This window comes from Heptranchias perlo, unplaced genomic scaffold, assembly GCF_035084215.1.
Source record: "Heptranchias perlo isolate sHepPer1 unplaced genomic scaffold, sHepPer1.hap1 HAP1_SCAFFOLD_218, whole genome shotgun sequence".
Lineage (NCBI taxonomy): Eukaryota > Metazoa > Chordata > Chondrichthyes > Hexanchiformes > Hexanchidae > Heptranchias > Heptranchias perlo.
The window spans coordinates 65,577-82,805 of NW_027139232.1; the positions used below are offsets into that span (position 1 = coordinate 65,577).

Here is a 17,229-nt window from a genome sequence, read left to right on the forward strand (position 1 = left end):
GCCCCTTCACTGACCAGGGACAATCTACCCCATCATGGACCTTACCTCAGCTTCTACTCTCCTGAGGGATAGTTCACCACCAGAGACTTTGTCATTTAGCCTCTGCTTTCTATTGCCAAGCTAGTTTCCAATTCAATTCATCTGCCATTAATGCCATAAGCAGTTCATCCGTCCATTGTGTTCTGTTCCCTGGGGCAGGTCCTAACTCAAGTCTCACTCATCAGAGTCTTGAGCCACCTTGGGGAAGAGTAGCTGAGGTGGTTTCCCGTTTCCTTCCTCATGGTTTTTATCTGTGGAAAAGCTTCTCCAAGGCTAAAGAGCCCCACCTACCCTTTACCATGGGGAGGTGACCACCCGCACCCATCGACACAAGTACCCCCGCTGGACATCAACCCAGTATTCAGGGGCTCCACTTGGAGTGGGGCTCGAACCCTTCACCCTTTGACTCAAGAGGTGAAAATACAACTCCCCATAAGCCTTAACCATCTTTAAAAGCCTCACATGTGGAACTTTATCAGAAGCCTTCTCAAAATTCTGGGGTAAATTTCCATCCAGTGGTTATCCCTCGTCTTTAGTTCCCTGCTCAATAAATTCCATCAGATTAGTAAGATATGATGTATTGTTTATTGTGGCCTTTAGCTGAACGTCTAAAGCATTACATGGGTCACTAACAGCTTATGATGTGACTCAGATGGCTCTTGTGGGCAAAGACACGACAAGGTGTGAAACCAAGGTGAACAAATTGACCAAAAAGAGAAAATAACTCACCCTCATCCGTGAATTGTACGGCACTGAGCTCAGAAACATTGGCAGGGTGGATAATCACTGGGTGAAAGGCACCTTTAAACTTCATATCAGGACCTAGTGGACAGCACAAGAAACTTAGATGTGACCAGTGATAAGAACAATCTGCCCAGTGGTGGCTGCAGCCCAGGTTCAAGTCAGAGTTGCCTCTCCTTTCAATCCACCTGCACAGTGAGACCATCAGTTCCCTGTAAACAGGGCAGGACTGGGCGCCCATGAGGTGTTGTTAGCCATCAGCAGCAGCAGTGTTGTATTCCACCACATCCCTCACTCCTCCATCACCATCAAGCTGAGAGACCAAACCTGGTTCAATGCCAATGTAGGAGGACGAGCCAGGAGCAGTCAATAGGCCGACCTTAGAATGTGGGACCAGCCTAGTGAAGCTCGAACACAGGGCTCCCTGCAGGCTAAATACCAACTGCAACAGGCTACAGACAGGGCTAAGTGATTCCACAACCAATGGATCAGAGCAAAGCCCTGTGGCCCTACCCCATCCAGTTGAGAATGGTGATGGACAAACAAGTATCTAACAGGAGGACGAGGCTCCATGAACATTCCCATTCTCAACCATGGTGGTGCCCAGCACGTGAGTGCAAGAGACAAGACTGATGTGTTAGCAAGTGCCTTCAGTCAAAAGTGCCAAGTGGACTATCCCACTCAGCCTCCTCTCGTGGTTCCTGCCATCACAGATGGAGCCCAGGGAAAGGACATCAGGCATCTTTTGTTAAATATCATCCATTCCTCCCCCACCCTCTCAGCATATCCGTCAATCCCGTCTTTCTCCAGAAACTGAGAGGTTATAACTATCAGGAAGGACTGAACAGGCTGGGGCTCTTTCTCTAGAAAAGAGAAGAGTGAGGGGTGACCTGATAGAGGTCTTTAAAATTATGAAAGGGTTTGATACGGTAGACAAAGGGAAGATGTTTCCACTTGTCGGGGAGACCAATACTAGGGACCATAAATATAAGATAGTCACTAATAAATCCAATCAGGAATTCAGGAGAAACTTCTTTACTCAGGGATTGGTGAGAATGTGGAACTCGCTATTACATGGAATGGTTGAGGCGAATAGCATTGGTGCATTTAAGGGGAAGTTAGATAAGTAGATGAGAGAGAAAGGAATAGAAGGATATGGTGATAGGGTGAGATGAAGTAGGGTGGGAGGAGGCTCATGTGAAACATAAACACTGGCATGGACCAGATGGGCCGAATGGCTTGTTTCTGTGCTGTAGATTCTGTGTAATTCTATGTAAAAACATGAATTGCTCCTTGACTCCATTGGCACTGTCCACTTCAATGTCCTTCCCTGGGAACTTAGAGAAAATATTTCACCCCAGCTTCCCTTTTAACGATGTCGAGGGAACTGAGTCAGATGAGGAAGGTGCTCGGTCCGATCACTGATCGACCCTGAGTTAGCTGATCTCAGGAGGGAGTGCAGTTGGGGTCTTAACTTTGCTTTCAGCACCTCATCACAAGGGGTGGGGGAGAAATTCACTCACAGTTTCTGCCCCTGACAGTGTCAAGTATGAGAAAGTTTGGTGAGGTTCAGCTGCAGTGCCTTTCTGTGGTGACATGGACCACCGACACTCACTGTTTTGGCTCACATGAAGAGGGAGTGAGGTAATGGGGGGACATTGGCGCACATGGCCAAGCCAATTAGTCTTCAATTAATTCCATGAAGCTCAACTCTCTTTAAAAGCCTCACATATGGAACTTCATCAAATGCCTTCCCAATATTTAGGTGAAATTCGACCCAGGAGTTTGCCCTCGTCCTCATCGCCTGGTATCCCAGCATGAGCTGGTGTTTTCAGGAGAGGAGGGGTAACAAATATCACGATGTCAAGGCCTTGGAGAGGGTGCAGAGATTTACCAGAATTGGACCAGGGATGAGGGATTTCAGTTATATGGAGAGACTGGAGAAGCTGGGATTGTTCTCCTTAGAGCAGGGGAAGGTTAAGGGGAGACTTAATAGAGGTGTTCAAAATTATGAGGGTTTTGACAGATAAGGAGACACTGTTTCCACTGGCAGGAGAGTCGGTAACCAGAGGACACAGATTTAAGATAATTGGTAAAAGAACCAGAGGAGAGATGAGGAGAATATTTTTTTACGCAGTGAGTTGTTATGATCTGGAATGCATTGACTGACAGGGTGGTGGAAACAGATTCAATAATAACTTTCAAAAGGATATTGGATCTAAACTTGAAAAGGAGAAATTTGCAGGGCGATGGGGGAAGAGCAGGGGAGTAAATTGGATAGATCTTTCAAAGAGCCAGCACAGGCATAATGGGCCGAACAGCCTCCCTCTGCGAAGTATGATTCTATAAACTGCAGATACATCCAAAAACTGCTAAACAGGGGCAAAACTGGATCACTTTTACACCCATTGGTTGGTCTGGAGAGACGAGCAGGATCAAAACAGGAGCTTCCTGGAATTCATTCTCACCAATGATGGTGTTTCCCACCAGGAGCGGAGCTCCAGGGTACTGGCTTTTCAGTTCAAGAAGTTCCTCCAGGTTTGTTGGAGCAATCCACATCACTCTCTCCCCACAGAACACAAGAGTTCTCTTCTCCAGCTTCTCCGCCATTAGCTGCACCAAGAGCAGGAATGTTAGAGACACACTCATCACACTCAACAGAGGTCTTAAAAAAACTAGAATTCTAAATCGTGACCAGCAATAGAATACCTGACATTGCTGACGTCCCAGTACTCCCAGGGCAGGTCCAGCACGGGTTAGGTACAGAGTAAAGCTCCCTCTACACTGTCCCATCAAACACTCCCAGGGCAGGAACAGCATGGGTTAGATACCGAGTCAAGCTCCCTCTGCACTGTCCCATCAAACACTCCCAGGGCAGGTACAGGGATAGAAACAGAGTAAAGCTCCCTCTACACTGTCCCATCAAACACTCCCAGGGCAGGTACAGCCCGGGTTAGATACAGATAAAGCTCCCTCGACACTGTCCCCTCAAACACTCTCAGGGCAGGTACAGCACGGGTTAGATACCGAGTAAAGCTCCCTCTACACTGTTGCATCAAACACTCCCAGGGCAGGTACAGCACGGGTTAGATACAGAGTAAAGCTCCCTCTACACTGTCCCATCGAACACTCCCAGGGCAGATACAGCACGGGTTAGATACAGAGTAAAGCTCCCTCTACACTGCCCCATCAAATACTCCCAGGGCAGGCACAGCACGGGTTTGACACAGATTAAAGCTCCCTCTAAACTGCCCCATCAAATACTCCCAGGGCAGGCACAGCACGGGTTTGACACAGAGTAAAGCTCCCTCTATTCTGTCCCATCAAACACTCCCAAGGCAGGTACAGCATGGGTTAGATACAGAGCAAAGCTCCCTCTACACTGTCCCATCAAACACTCCCAGGGCAGGTACAGCACAGGTTAGATACAGAGTAAAGCTCCCTCTACACTTTCCCATCAAATACTTCCAGGGCAGGTACAGCACGGGTGAGATACGGAGAAAAGCTCCCTCTACGGTATCCCATCAAACACTCCCAGGTCAGGTACAGCACGGGTTTGATACAGAGTAAAGCTCCCTCTACACTGTCCCATCAAACAATCCCAGGTCAGGTACAGCACGGGTTTGATACAGAGTAAAGCTCCCTCTATTCTGTCCCATCAAACACTCCCAGGGCAGGTACAGCACGGGTTAGATACGGAGAAAAGCTCCCTCTACGGTATCCCATCAAACACTCCCAGGTCAGGTACAGCACGGGTTTGATACAGAGTAAAGCTCCCTCTACACTGTCCCATCAAACAATCCCAGGTCAGGTACAGCACGGGTTTGATGCAGAGTAAAGCTCCCTCTATTCTGTCCCATCAAACACTCCCAGGGCAGGTACAGCACGGGTTAGATACAGAGTAAAGCTCCCTCTACACTGTCCCATCAAACGCTCCCGGGCCAGGTACAGCATGGGTTAGATACAGAGTAAAGCTCCCTCGAAACTGTCCCATCAAACGCTCCCGGGTGAGGTACAGCATGGGTTAGATACAGAGTAAAGCTCCCTCTACACCATTCCATCAAACACTTCTCGAGCAGCTACAGCATGGGTGAGATGCAGAATAAAGCTCCATCTGCACTGTCCCATCAAACACTCCCAGGGCAGGTACAGGGTTAGAAACAGAGTAAAGCTCCCTCTACACTGCCCCATCAAACACTCCCCGGGCAGGTACAGCACGGGTTAGATACAGAGTAAAGCTCCCTCTACACTGCCCCATCAAACACTCCCAGGGCAGGTACAGCACGGGTTAGATACAGAGTAAAGCTCCCTCTACACTGTCCCATCAAACATTCCCAGGGCAGGTACAGCATGGGTTAGATACAGAGTAAAGCTCCCTCTACACTGTCCCATCAAACACTCCCAGGGCAGGTACAGCACGGTTCAGATACAGAGTCAAGCTCCCTCCACACTGTCCCATCAAACACTCCCAGCGCAGATACAGCACGGGTTAGACACAGATTAAAGCTCCCTCTACACTGCCCCATCAAATACTCCAAGGGCAGGCACAGCACGGGTTTGACACAGAGTAAAGCTCCCTCTACACTGTCCCATCAAACACTCGCAGGGCAGACACAGCACGGGTTTGACACAGATTAAAGCTCCCTCTACACTGCCCCATCAAATACTCCCAGGGCAGGCACAGCACGGGTTTGACACAGAGTAAAGCTCCCTCTATTCTGTCCCATCAAACACTCCCAAGGCAGGTACAGCATGGGTTAGATACAGAGAAAAGCTCCCTCCATACTGTCCCATCAAACACTCTCAGGTCAGGTACAGCACGGGTTAGATACAGAGTAAAGCTCCCTCTACATTGTCCCATCAAACACTCCCAGGGCAGGTCCAGCACGGGTTAGATACAGAGTAAAGCTCCCTCGACACTGTCCCATCAAACACTCCCAGGGCAGGTCCAGCATGGGTTAGATACAGAGTAAAGCTCCCTCTACACTGTCCCATCAAACACTCCCAGGGCAGATACAGCATGGGTAAGATACAGAGTAAAGCTCCCTCTACATCATCCGATCAATCACTTCCAGGGCAGGTACAGCACGGGTTAGATACAGAGTAAAGCTCCCTCTACACTGTCCCATCAAACACTCCCAGGGCAAGTACAGCACGGGTTTGATACAGAGTAAAGCTCCCTCTACACTGTCCCATCAAACAATCCCAGGTCAGGTACAGCACGGGTTAGATACAGAGTAAAGCTCCCTCTACACTGCCCCATCAAATACTCCCAGGGCAGGCACAGCACGGGTTAGATACAGAGTAAAGCTCCCTCTAAACTGCCCCATCAAATACTCCCAGGGCAGGCACAGCACGGGTTTGACACAGATTAAAGCTCCCTCTAAACTGCCCCATCAAATACTCCCAGGGCAGGCACAGCACGGGTTTGACACAGAGTAAAGCTCCCTCTATTCTGTCCCATCAAACACTCCCAAGGCAGGTATAGCATGGGTTAGATACAGAGCAAAGCTCCCTCTACACTGTCCCATCAAACACTCCCAGGGCAGGTACAGCACAGGTTAGAGACAGAGTAAAGCTCCCTCTACACTTTCCCATCAAATACTTCCAGGGCAGGTACAGCACGGGTTAGATACGGAGAAAAGCTCCCTCTACGGTATCCCATCAAACACTCCCAGGTCAGGTACAGCACGGGTTTGATACAGAGTAAAGCTCCCTCTACACTGTCCCATCAAACAATCCCAGGTCAGGTACAGCACGGGTTTGATACAGAGTAAAGCTCCCTCTATTCTGTCCCATCAAACACTCCCAGGGCAGGTACAGCACGGGTTAGATACAGAGTAAAGCTCCCTCTACACTGTCCCATCAAACGCTCCCGGGCCAGGTACAGCATGGGTTCGATACAGAGTAAAGCTCCCTCGAAACTGTCCCATCAAACGCTCCCGGGTGAGGTACAGCATGGGTTAGATACAGAGTAAAGCTCCCTCTACACCATTCCATCAAACACTTCTCGAGCAGCTACAGCATGGGTGAGATGCAGAGTAAAGCTCCCTCTGCACTGTCCCATCAAACACTCCCAGGGCAGGTACAGCACGGTTCAGATACAGAGTCAAGCTCCCTCCACACTGTCCCATCAAACACTCCCAGGGCAGATACAGCACGGGTTAGACACAGATTAAAGCTCCCTCTACACTGCCCCATCAAACACTCGCAGGGCAGACACAGCACGGGTTTGACACAGATTAAAGCTCCCTCTACACTGCCCCATCAAACACTCGCAGGGCAGACACAGCACGGGTTTGACACAGAGTAAAGCTCCCTCTACACTGTCCCATCAAACACTCGCAGGGCAGACACAGCACGGGTTTGACACAGATTAAAGCTCCCTCTACACTGCCCCATCAAATACTCCCAGGGCAGGCACAGCACGGGTTTGACACAGAGTAAAGCTCCCTCTATTCTGTCCCATCAAACACTCCCAAGGCAGGTACAGCATCGGTTAGATACAGAGAAAAGCTCCCTCCATACTGTCCCATCAAACACTCTCAGGTCAGGTACAGCACGGGTTAGATACAGAGTAAAGCTCCCTCTACATTGTCCCATCAAACACTCCCAGGGCAGGTCCAGCACGGGTTAGATACAGAGTAAAGCTCCCTCGACACTGTCCCATCAAACACTCCCAGGGCAGGTCCAGCATGGGTTAGATACAGAGTAAAGCTCCCTCTACACTGTCCCATCAAACACTCCCAGGGCAGATACAGCACGGGTAAGATACAGAGTAAAGCTCCCTCTACATCATCCGATCAATCACTTCCAGGGCAGGTACAGCATGGGTTAGATACAGAGTAAAGCTCCCTCTACACTGTCCCATCAAACACTCCCAGGGCAGATACAGCACGGGTAAGATACAGAGTAAAGCTCCCTCTACATCATCCGATCAATCACTTCCAGGGCAGGTACAGCACGGGTTAGATACAGAGTAAAGCTCCCTCTACACTGTCCCATCAAACACTCCCAGGGCAAGTACAGCACGGGTTAGATACAGAGTAAAGCTCCCTCTACACTGTCCCATCAAACACTCCCAGGGCAAGTACAGCACGGGTTTGATACAGAGTAAAGCTCCCTCTACACTGTCCCATCAAACACTCCCAGGGCAGGTACAGCACGGGTTAGATACAGAGTAAAGCTCCCTCTATTCTATCCCATCAAACATTCCAAGGGCAGGTACAGTACGGGTTAGATACAGAGTAAAGCTCCCTCTACACTGTCCCATCAAACGCTCCCGGGTCAGGTACAGCATGGGTTAGATACAGAGTAAAGCTCCCTCTACACTGTCCCATCAAACACTCCCAGGGCAGGTACAGCACGGGTTAGATACAGAGTAAAGCTCCCTCTATACCATTCCATCAAACACTTCTAGAGCAGCTACAGCATGGGTGAGATACAGAATAAAGCTCCATCTGCACTGTCCCATCAAACACTCCCAGGGCAGGTGCAGCACGGGTTAAATACAGAGTAAAGTTCACTCTACATTGTCCCGACAATGTGTGTCAGTGACCCCCCCTACCCTGCCATTGTATCAGTTTGACATCCAAATGACCAGGAAATGCAAGAAAAATTGGCAAATAAAGCAGGTATCCTGTTCACCATTAACTCTGGTGGGAAGATCAACTCCTGTGTCTCGTCCAATGGTAGGAAGTCATCTGCCTTGAACAGCTCACTGCAGATCTAAAATGGGCAGAAAAAGAGATCGATCAGAACAGTCTACCTTGACTCCTTCCCCCAGATTTCTCCCCTGACCCCATGCTCACTGACTCTGGCCGGTACGGTTCAACATGTGCCAACTGAGGTCTGATAGCTTTCCAGAATGTTCCAGCAATGAGGGACTTCAGTTAAGTGGAGAGACTGGAGAAGCTGGGATTGTTCTCCTTGGAGCAGAGAAGGTTAAGAGGAGATTTGATCGAGGTGTTCAAAATCATGAGGGGTTTTGTTGGAGTAAATAAGGAGAAACTGTTTCCACTGGCAGGAGGGTCAGTAACCAGAGGACACAGATTTTAAATAATTGGCAAAAGAGCCAGGGGGGAGATAAGGAGCCATTTTTTTAAGCAGCAAGTTGTGATGATCTGGAATTCACTGCCTGAAAGGGCGGTGGAAGCAGATTCAATAATAACTTTCAAAAGGGAATTGGAGAAATACTTGAAGGGGAAAAGCTTGCAGTGCTCTGGGGAAAGGGCAGGGGAGTGGGAGCTAATTGGATTGCTTGTTCAAAGAGCCAGCACAGGCCGATGGGCCAAATGGCCTCCTTCTGTGCTGTGTGATTCTCTGATTCTAAGACAGTGAAAACCAGGTGATAGAATGAATTGAGTGTCAATGGCCAGACAGCCAGATCGGCAGGTACCATTTGGAATCAGTCTCGTTTGTGCAAGTTTTTTATCACATGGACCCAAATATTTTGCAATGTTTCTACTGCCTTGCTACGTGCCATGAGTGGGAGCCAAGTTCTGTCAAAACAACACCACAGGGGCCAATATCAATGGAATTGAGGCCAAATTGAATGGAATGCCAGAGATAACCCATCAGCAAAGCTCCAATGTCAACATCTGTTGCCCAGCGACCTGGAATAATGGACAATTATATGGTTCTGAAATCAGGCAATTTGGATCCAGGCCACTTATCCCACAGAATCCCGTCGGTCTTGCCCTGGGGTTCACTAACATTCCCCGGAGCCACAATCTGAGGAGAGGCCCGAGGGAGAGACTGACCGCTGTATACCTGACACTGGACAGACCCGAGGGGAGAGACTGACCGCTGTATACCTGACACCGGACAGACCCGAGGGGAGAGACTGACCACTGTATACCTGACACCGGACAGACCCGAGGGGAGAGACTGACCGCTGTATGCCTGACACCGGACAGACCCGAGGGGAGAGACTGACCGCTGTATACCTGACACCGGACAGACCCGAGGGGAGAGACTGACCGCTGTATACCTGACACCGGACAGACCCGAGGGGAGAGACTGACCGCTGTATACCTGACACCGGACAGACCCGAGGGGAGAGACTGACCGCTGTATACCTGACACCGGACAGACCCGAGGGGAGAGACTGACCGCTGTATACCTGACACCGGACAGACCCGAGGGGAGAGACTGACCGCTGTATACCTGACACCGGACAGACCCGAGGGGAGAGACTGACCGCTGTATACCTGACACTGGACAGACCCGAGGGGAGAGACTGACTGCTGCATATTTTTTTTTGATTCGAGGCCAGCATTTATTGCCCATCCCTAATTGCCCTCGAGAAGGTGGTGGTGAGCCGCCTTCTTGAACCGCTGCAGTCCGTGTGGTGACGGTTCTCCCACAGTGCTGTTAGGAAGGGAGTTCCAGGATTTTGACCCAGCGACGATGAAGGAACGGCGATATATTTCCAAGTCGGGATGGTGTGTGACTTGGAGGGGAATGTGCAGGTGGTGTTGTTCCCATGTACCTGCTGCTCTTGTCCTTCTAGGTGGGAGAGGTCGCGGGTTTGGGAGGTGCTGTCGAAGAAGCCTTGGCGAGTTGCTGCAGTGCATCCTGTGGATGGTGCACACTGCAGCCACGGTGCGCCAGTGGTGAAGGGAGTGAATATTTAGGGTGGTGGATGGGGTGCCAATCAAGCGGGCTGCTTTGTCCTGGATGGTGTCGAGCTTCTTGAGTGTTGTTGGAGCTGCACTCATCCAGGCAAGTGGAGAGTATTCCATCACACTCCTGACTTGTGCCTTGTAGATGGTGGAAAGGCTTTGGGGAGTCAGGAAGTGAGTCACTCACCGCAGAATACCTAGCCTCTGACCTGCTCTTGTAGCCACAGTATTTATGTGGCTGGTCCAGTTAAGTTTCTGGTCAATGGTGACCCCCAGGATGTTGATGGTGGGGGATTCGGCGATGGTAATGCCGTTGAATGTCAAGGGGAGGTGGTTAGACTCTCTCTTGTTGGAGATGGTCATTGCCTGGCACTTGTCTGGCACGAATCTTACTTGCCACTTATCAGCCCAAGCCTGAATGTTGTCCAGGTCTTGCTGTATGCAGGCACGGACTGCTTCATTATCTGAGGGGTTGCGAATGGAACTGAACACTGTGCAATCATCAGCTAACATCCACATTTCTGACCTTATGATGGAGGGAAGGTCATTGATGAAGCAGCTGAAGATGGTTGGGCCTAGGACACTGCCCTGAGGAACTCCTGCAGCAATGTCCTAGGACTGAGATGATTGGCCTCCAACAACCACTACCATCTTCCTTTGTGCTAGGTATGACTCCAGCCACTGGAGAGTTTTCCCCCTGATTCCCATTGACTTCAATTTTACAAGGGCTCCTTGGTGCCGCACTCGGTCAAATGCTGCCTTGATGTCAAGGGCAGTCACTCTCGCCTCACCTCTGGAATTCAGCTCTTTTGTCCATGTTTGGACCAAGGCTGTAATGAGGTCTGGAGCCGAGTGGTCCTGGCGGAATCCAAACTGAGCATCGGTGAGCAGGTTATTGGTGAGTAAGTGCCGCTTGATAGCACTGTCGACAACACCTTCCATCACTTTGGTGATGATTGAGAGTAGACTGACGGGACGGTAATTGGCCGGATTGGATTTGTCCTGCTTTTTGTGGACAGGACATACCTGGGCAATTTTCCACATTGTCGGGTGGATGCCAGTGTTGTAGCTGTACTGGAACAGCATGGCTCGAGGCGCAGCTAGTTCTGGAGCACAAGTCTTCAGCACTACAGCTGGGATGTTGTCGGGGCCCATAGCCTTTGCTGTATCCAGTGCACTCAGCCGTTTCTTGATATCACTTGGAGTGAATCGAATTGGCTGAAGACTGGCTTCTGTGATGGTGGGGATATCGGGAGGAGGCTGAGATGGATCATCCATTTGGCACTTCTGGCTGAAGATGGTTGCAAACACTTCAACCTTGTCTTTTGCACTCACGTGCTGGACTCCGCCATCATTGAGGATGGGGATGTTTACAGAGCCTCCTCCTCCCGTTCGTTATTTAATTGTCCACCACCATTCACGACTGGATGTGGCAGGACTGCATATTGTATATTGGACACTGGACAGATGAAGGATGAGACTGAGCACTGTATACCTGACACTGGACAGATCGAGGGAGAGAGACTGACCACTGTATCCCTGACACTGGACAGATCGAGGGGTAGATTATCTGCTTTGGGCACAATCTGGAAATCACCCTTTTGAAATTGCGTTACAGTTCAAGTTTTCAATAAAATTCATTTGTAATATCTCCATGAACCAGTGCAATCGGGCAGCGTAATCGAACCTAATTGTTTTTATTTTCTTTGCAGTAAAAACTATCAATTGATGTATTTAAGAGTGGTAATCTGGAGCAGGGTTATTAATACAGCCGACATCGGATTAATCACAAAAAATAGGAACTTTTAATTCGAGTCTCTGGTCCTCCAGCTCGGAGTAACCTGATTTAACTTAAAATCGATACTGAACCATTTGCTACTTTCATTGGTGTTCACTAGTCAGCTTCTTATTAAATTAAATATTTTTTAACAAGTAAAAATGTTTAAAAAGTGCCGACTCGTGCCTGTGCGCCTAAGCAAATGAGTTTAATTAGAAGACCCTTCTTGATTGGCTAATGGGCGCAATCAGTGGAAACTCACCATCATCACTATTCCGATCTGGGGGCGGGGTCAGTTTGGGATTGGGCCAGTTTGTGGGTGTGGCCAGTTTGTGGGCGGGGCCAGTTTGTGGGTGGGGACCGGTTTGTGGGCGGAGTCAATGTTGTGGGCAGGGCCAGTTTTGTGGGCGTGGTCAGTGTGTGGGTGGAGCCAGTTCTGTGAGCAGGGATAGATTTGTGGGCAGGGCCAGTTTTGTGTGCGGAGTCAGTTTGTGGGCGGGGTCGGCTTCAGGCCCAGTGATTTTGAACCCAGTGTAAAGGATGGCTGAACCTCAAGTGTAAGTTGAGTTTTGGGCTCTAAATTCCACGATCTTCCTCACTTGTCTGGCGGATTGCGTTAATATAACTAACACAGACAAGTGGAAACTCTGGGCCCAAGTGTTTTCCTGTCGTGTTTGTGCTTTCTTTTCCCCACTTCACTTTCCCACTATCATGGAATCATTATAGAAAATTTACAGCACAGAAGGAGGCCATTCGGCCCATCGTGTCCGCACCCTCCGAAAATGAGCCACCCGGCCCAATCCCACTATCCAGCATTTGGTCCGTAGCCCTGCAGGTTACGGCACTTCAGGTGTACGTCCAGGTAATTTTTAAATGAGTATCACTCTCTCTGTCACAGCCCATTTGACTATGGGATTTGTGTGTGTTCCTTTCACTGGACAGCAAAGGTTATAGAGACGGGGTTTGTGACAAAAATGAAGCATTTTTGTCCATGATAGATTTTTCTTGCTGGTCACGGCACACACAGGGTTAATGTCAGTTCCTGCTAACTGTTTCTGTGAGCTCGTGAGAACATACATGACAGTCGATAATACTGAACTTGTTTGTGGATTGTTCCAGTCGCACAAAAGGGGGTTTAATATGTTAATGTCTGTTTAATGCAGCATCATTGTTGTCATTCTATTTCATGGTATCACTGATAAAGTTCAGGCAATGAGAGACCATTCCGAGTGGTTGTTTATTTTGTTAGAGTTTTTTGTAAATTCTTTGTAAATTTAGAGTAAATTTATTCGAGTTCTTTGAGAAAGTAACGGGTAGGGTGGATAAAGGGGAACCAATGGATGCAGTATATTTGGATTTCCAAAAGGCATTCGATAAGGTGCCACATAAAAGATTACTGCACAAGATAAGAGCTCATGGTGTTGGGGGTCATATACTGGCATGGATAGAGGATTGGTTAACTAACAGAAAACAAAGAGTCGGGATAAAAGGGTCATTTTCAAAATGGCAATCTGTAACTAGCGGGGTGCCGCAGGGCTCAGTGCTGGGGCCTCAACTATTTACAATATATATCAATGACTTGGATGAAGGAACAGAGTGTCTTGTGGCCAAATCTGCTGATGATACAAAGAAAGGTGGAAAAGCAAGTTGTGAGGAGGACACAAAGTGTCTGCAAAAGGATATTGACAGGTTAAGGGAATGGGCAAAAATTTGGCAGATGGAATATAATGTGGGAAAATGTGAAGTCATCCACTTTGGGAGGAAAAATAAAAAAGCAAAATATTATTTGAATGGAGAAATACCACAAAATGCTGCGGTACAGAGGGATCTGGGTGTCCTCGTACATGAAACACAAAAAGTCAACATACAGGTGCAGCAGGTAATCCAGAAGGCAAATAGAATATTGGCCTTTATTTCTAGGGGGATGGAGTATAAAAGCAGGGAAGTCATGCTACAACTGTACAGGGTGCTGGTGAGACCACACCTGGAGTACTGAGATGCTGAGAGGATGTTACCCCTCATGGGGGAATCTAAAACTAGGGGGCATAGTCTCAGAATAATGGGTCGTCCGTTTAAGACGGAAATGAGGAGGAATTTCTTCTCCCAGAGGGTGGTGAATCTTTGGAATTCTTTACCCCAAAAAGCTGTGGAGGCCGAGTCATTGAATCCATTCAAGGCTGAGTTAGACAAATTTTTGATCAGCGAGGGAGTCAGAGGATATGGGGAAAGGGCGGGAAAGTGGAGTTGAGGTAAAAATCAGATCAGCCATGATCTCATTAAATGGCGGAGTAGGCTCAAGGGGCCGAATGGCCTACTCCTGCTCCTATCTCTTATGGACTTATGGTCTTGTGGTTGGGCGGATATCCCAAATAATTGACCCAGCCACGTTATGAGAGATACAGTTTTAATGTCCTTTCTTTCACTATATCTGTTCGAATGGTCCATGTGAGGCTGATTTTCTATCAGTTTGAGGATATCGGGGGAATGTTGTGGGTTAAATCCAGGAGAGGCGTCTTCATGGTTTGGGCATTTTGAGGGGATTGGTAGTTGGTAATTATAATGAATATCCTCTGGGTACTGAGTACTGTCCATTTACCTGTTTAAATGTTAAATAAGCTTGGCGGCTGGTTTGTGGGTGGAGCCTCATTCTGACAGAAAGGTCGTTCATCTCTCCTGCGAGGGCAAGGACCTCACGTGAGATACTCCACCATGCCAGAGTCAAGTGGTAAGGTTTCTCTGTTTGGCTCCTGTGTTTACCAAGGTATCGGTGAGGTAAAGGCGCGCTCTGGTCGTAAGGGACGTGGGGTCCACTGATGGGACTCAGTCCAAGGAGGCTATCGCCTGTAAAAACCACAAAATCTAACAGGACTATCACACCACGCAGGGAGGAACTGAAATTCTTGTGTTAAATTTATGCAGCCTATAGATTGGAGAATTACAGAAAATTACTGCACGGCAGGAGGCCATTCAGCCCACTGTGGCTGTGCTAGCTCTCTGAAAGAGCTCTCCATTTAGTCCCAATCTCCTGACCTTTCCTCACCTTTTTAATCTTTCCTTTTTAGATATTTATCCCTTTCCCTTTTTTAAGTTATTCGGGCTACGGTTAGTGTCGTGCTCATGTTCCTAGACTAGTAATCCAGACCTCTGGACTAATTATCCAGATGACAGTGAGTTCAAATCCCACCTTGAGAATTTGAATTGAGTTTTAAAAATCTGGGAAATAAAAGAGTGGTGTCAGTAAAAGTGACCATGAAGCTGTCGGATTGTCGTAAAAGCCCAACATTTTACTAATGCCCTTTAGGGAAGGAAACCTGTCGTTCTTACTTGGTCCGGGCAATATGTGACTCCAATCCCTCACCAACGTGGTTAACTCTTGAGCGGCCTCAGTTGTATCAAACCGTGACCCAGTAATTCCAGATCGTGGCCCACCACCACCTTCTCAGGGAGGGGCAATAAATGCCGGCCTTGCCAGTGACGCCCGCATCCCGAGAATGAATGAATTAAAAAACTATACTCTGCTTCCACCACAGTTTCTGGTCGGGCTGCCCACGTCCTAATAACCCTCCGAGTAAAATAAATGATCTTCTTTTGGTGACGATCTGACATTTAATGGTCTCTTGACTCACTGATTGGTGGGAATAGTTTTGCCAGTTCACCTTATCATTGATAATTATCAGATTAACTTTGAGCTTACGGCGAAAACAGCTTCAACTTTTCATAACTGAAGTCTCTGGAATCGTTTCAGTGAATCTCTTCTGTACTCTGCCCGTGACCTTGATATCTGTTCTGGGTCCCAGGCTGTGACCCAACACAGAGTAAACTTCTGATTCAAAACCATCAAAGTTCACAGCACAGAAAGGGGGCAGATCAGCCAATCAACCCTAACCCCGCCCCTCATAACAGGCCCCTCCCACTCAGTGCGAGCTGGGATAACCCCGCCCCTAATGACAGGCCACTCCCACCCACCATGCGAACTGGGGTCAGCCTGCCCCCAGCAACAGGCCCCTCCCACTCACTATGTGAGCTGGGATAATCCTGTCCCTAATATCAGGCCCCTCCCACTAACTGTATGCGAGCTGGGATAACCCCGCCCACTAATGACAGGCCCCTCCTACTCAGTGCAAGCTGGGATAACCCCGCCCTTAATGACAGGCCCCTCCCACTCCCTATGCGAGCTGGGATAACCCCGCCCCTATTATCAGGCCCCTCCCACTCACTATGTGAGCTGGAAGATGGTCTCTGTCCCATTGCTTTATCACCCACAGACTTTCCAGAACCTTCACACAACTGACCCGATAGCTCCTGACTTACGTCCTGATCTCCGTCCGTTGATTCTGCCGAGCCTCCACCTCGCTCAGCCTTCCCCAGGGGACAGTTCCCTCCTGGTCCTTCCTTTTGGCAGCAAGTCGATCCCTGGAAGGAAAGAGTTTCATCAAGGGTTGGGAACGTAACATTCACAGGAGTGTTTCACCTGCAAGGTTAGTCTGCGGCCTTCACCCTGTGCAGCACAACGACCGTCAACATGTCTAAAACTACCATTCATCAAAATGGATGCCCGAAATAAGAAACAAAGGTGAAGACTTCCAGTGCAAGACACCAAGGGCAAAAAGAGCGGAGAGAAGCTGTCAGGAAGCAGTGATCCAGTGACACCAGCATAGATTTTAAAAGCCTGTAGATTGTAGGAGGAAGAGCCGACGGAGTGAAGGGAGGAACTCCACAGTTTGGAGACCCTGGGAAAGGATGAGTTAGAGCAGGAGATGGTGCGATGTGTCTTTGAGTTTAACGCAGTGAGGGGGGAGGGTGTGTGAGACAGCACCAAAGGATCAGAAAGTTGGGGAAGGAAAGGTGAAGATCAAATGAAGTTCAAGAGGGATCAAACCAGAGTTGATCTGATTCGAACTAAAGTTGATCTGATTCTAACCAGAGTTAATCTGATTCTAACCAGAGTTAATCTGATTCTAACTAGAGTTGATCTGATTCGAACCAGAGTTGATCTGATTCTAACTAGAGTTAATCTGATTCTAACCAGAGTTAATCTGATTCTAA

General features: G+C 48.7%; 1 protein-coding gene across 1 annotated transcript in view; it reads right to left on the reverse strand.

Moving 5' to 3' along the window:
- Positions 1-17,229, reverse strand: part of LOC137310110 (aldehyde oxidase 1-like) — a gene marked incomplete at its 3' end in the record, with an annotated part of 84,668 nt that overhangs the window by 24,753 nt on the left and 42,686 nt on the right. Inside the window, exons 7-10 of the mRNA XM_067978069.1 lie at positions 16,495-16,596; positions 8,428-8,508; positions 3,249-3,393; positions 769-861 (exon numbers count right to left, since the gene is read on the reverse strand). Coding sequence (XP_067834170.1) covers positions 769-861; positions 3,249-3,393; positions 8,428-8,508; positions 16,495-16,596 — 421 coding nt within the window. The remainder of the gene's footprint in view (positions 1-768; positions 862-3,248; positions 3,394-8,427; positions 8,509-16,494; positions 16,597-17,229) is intronic.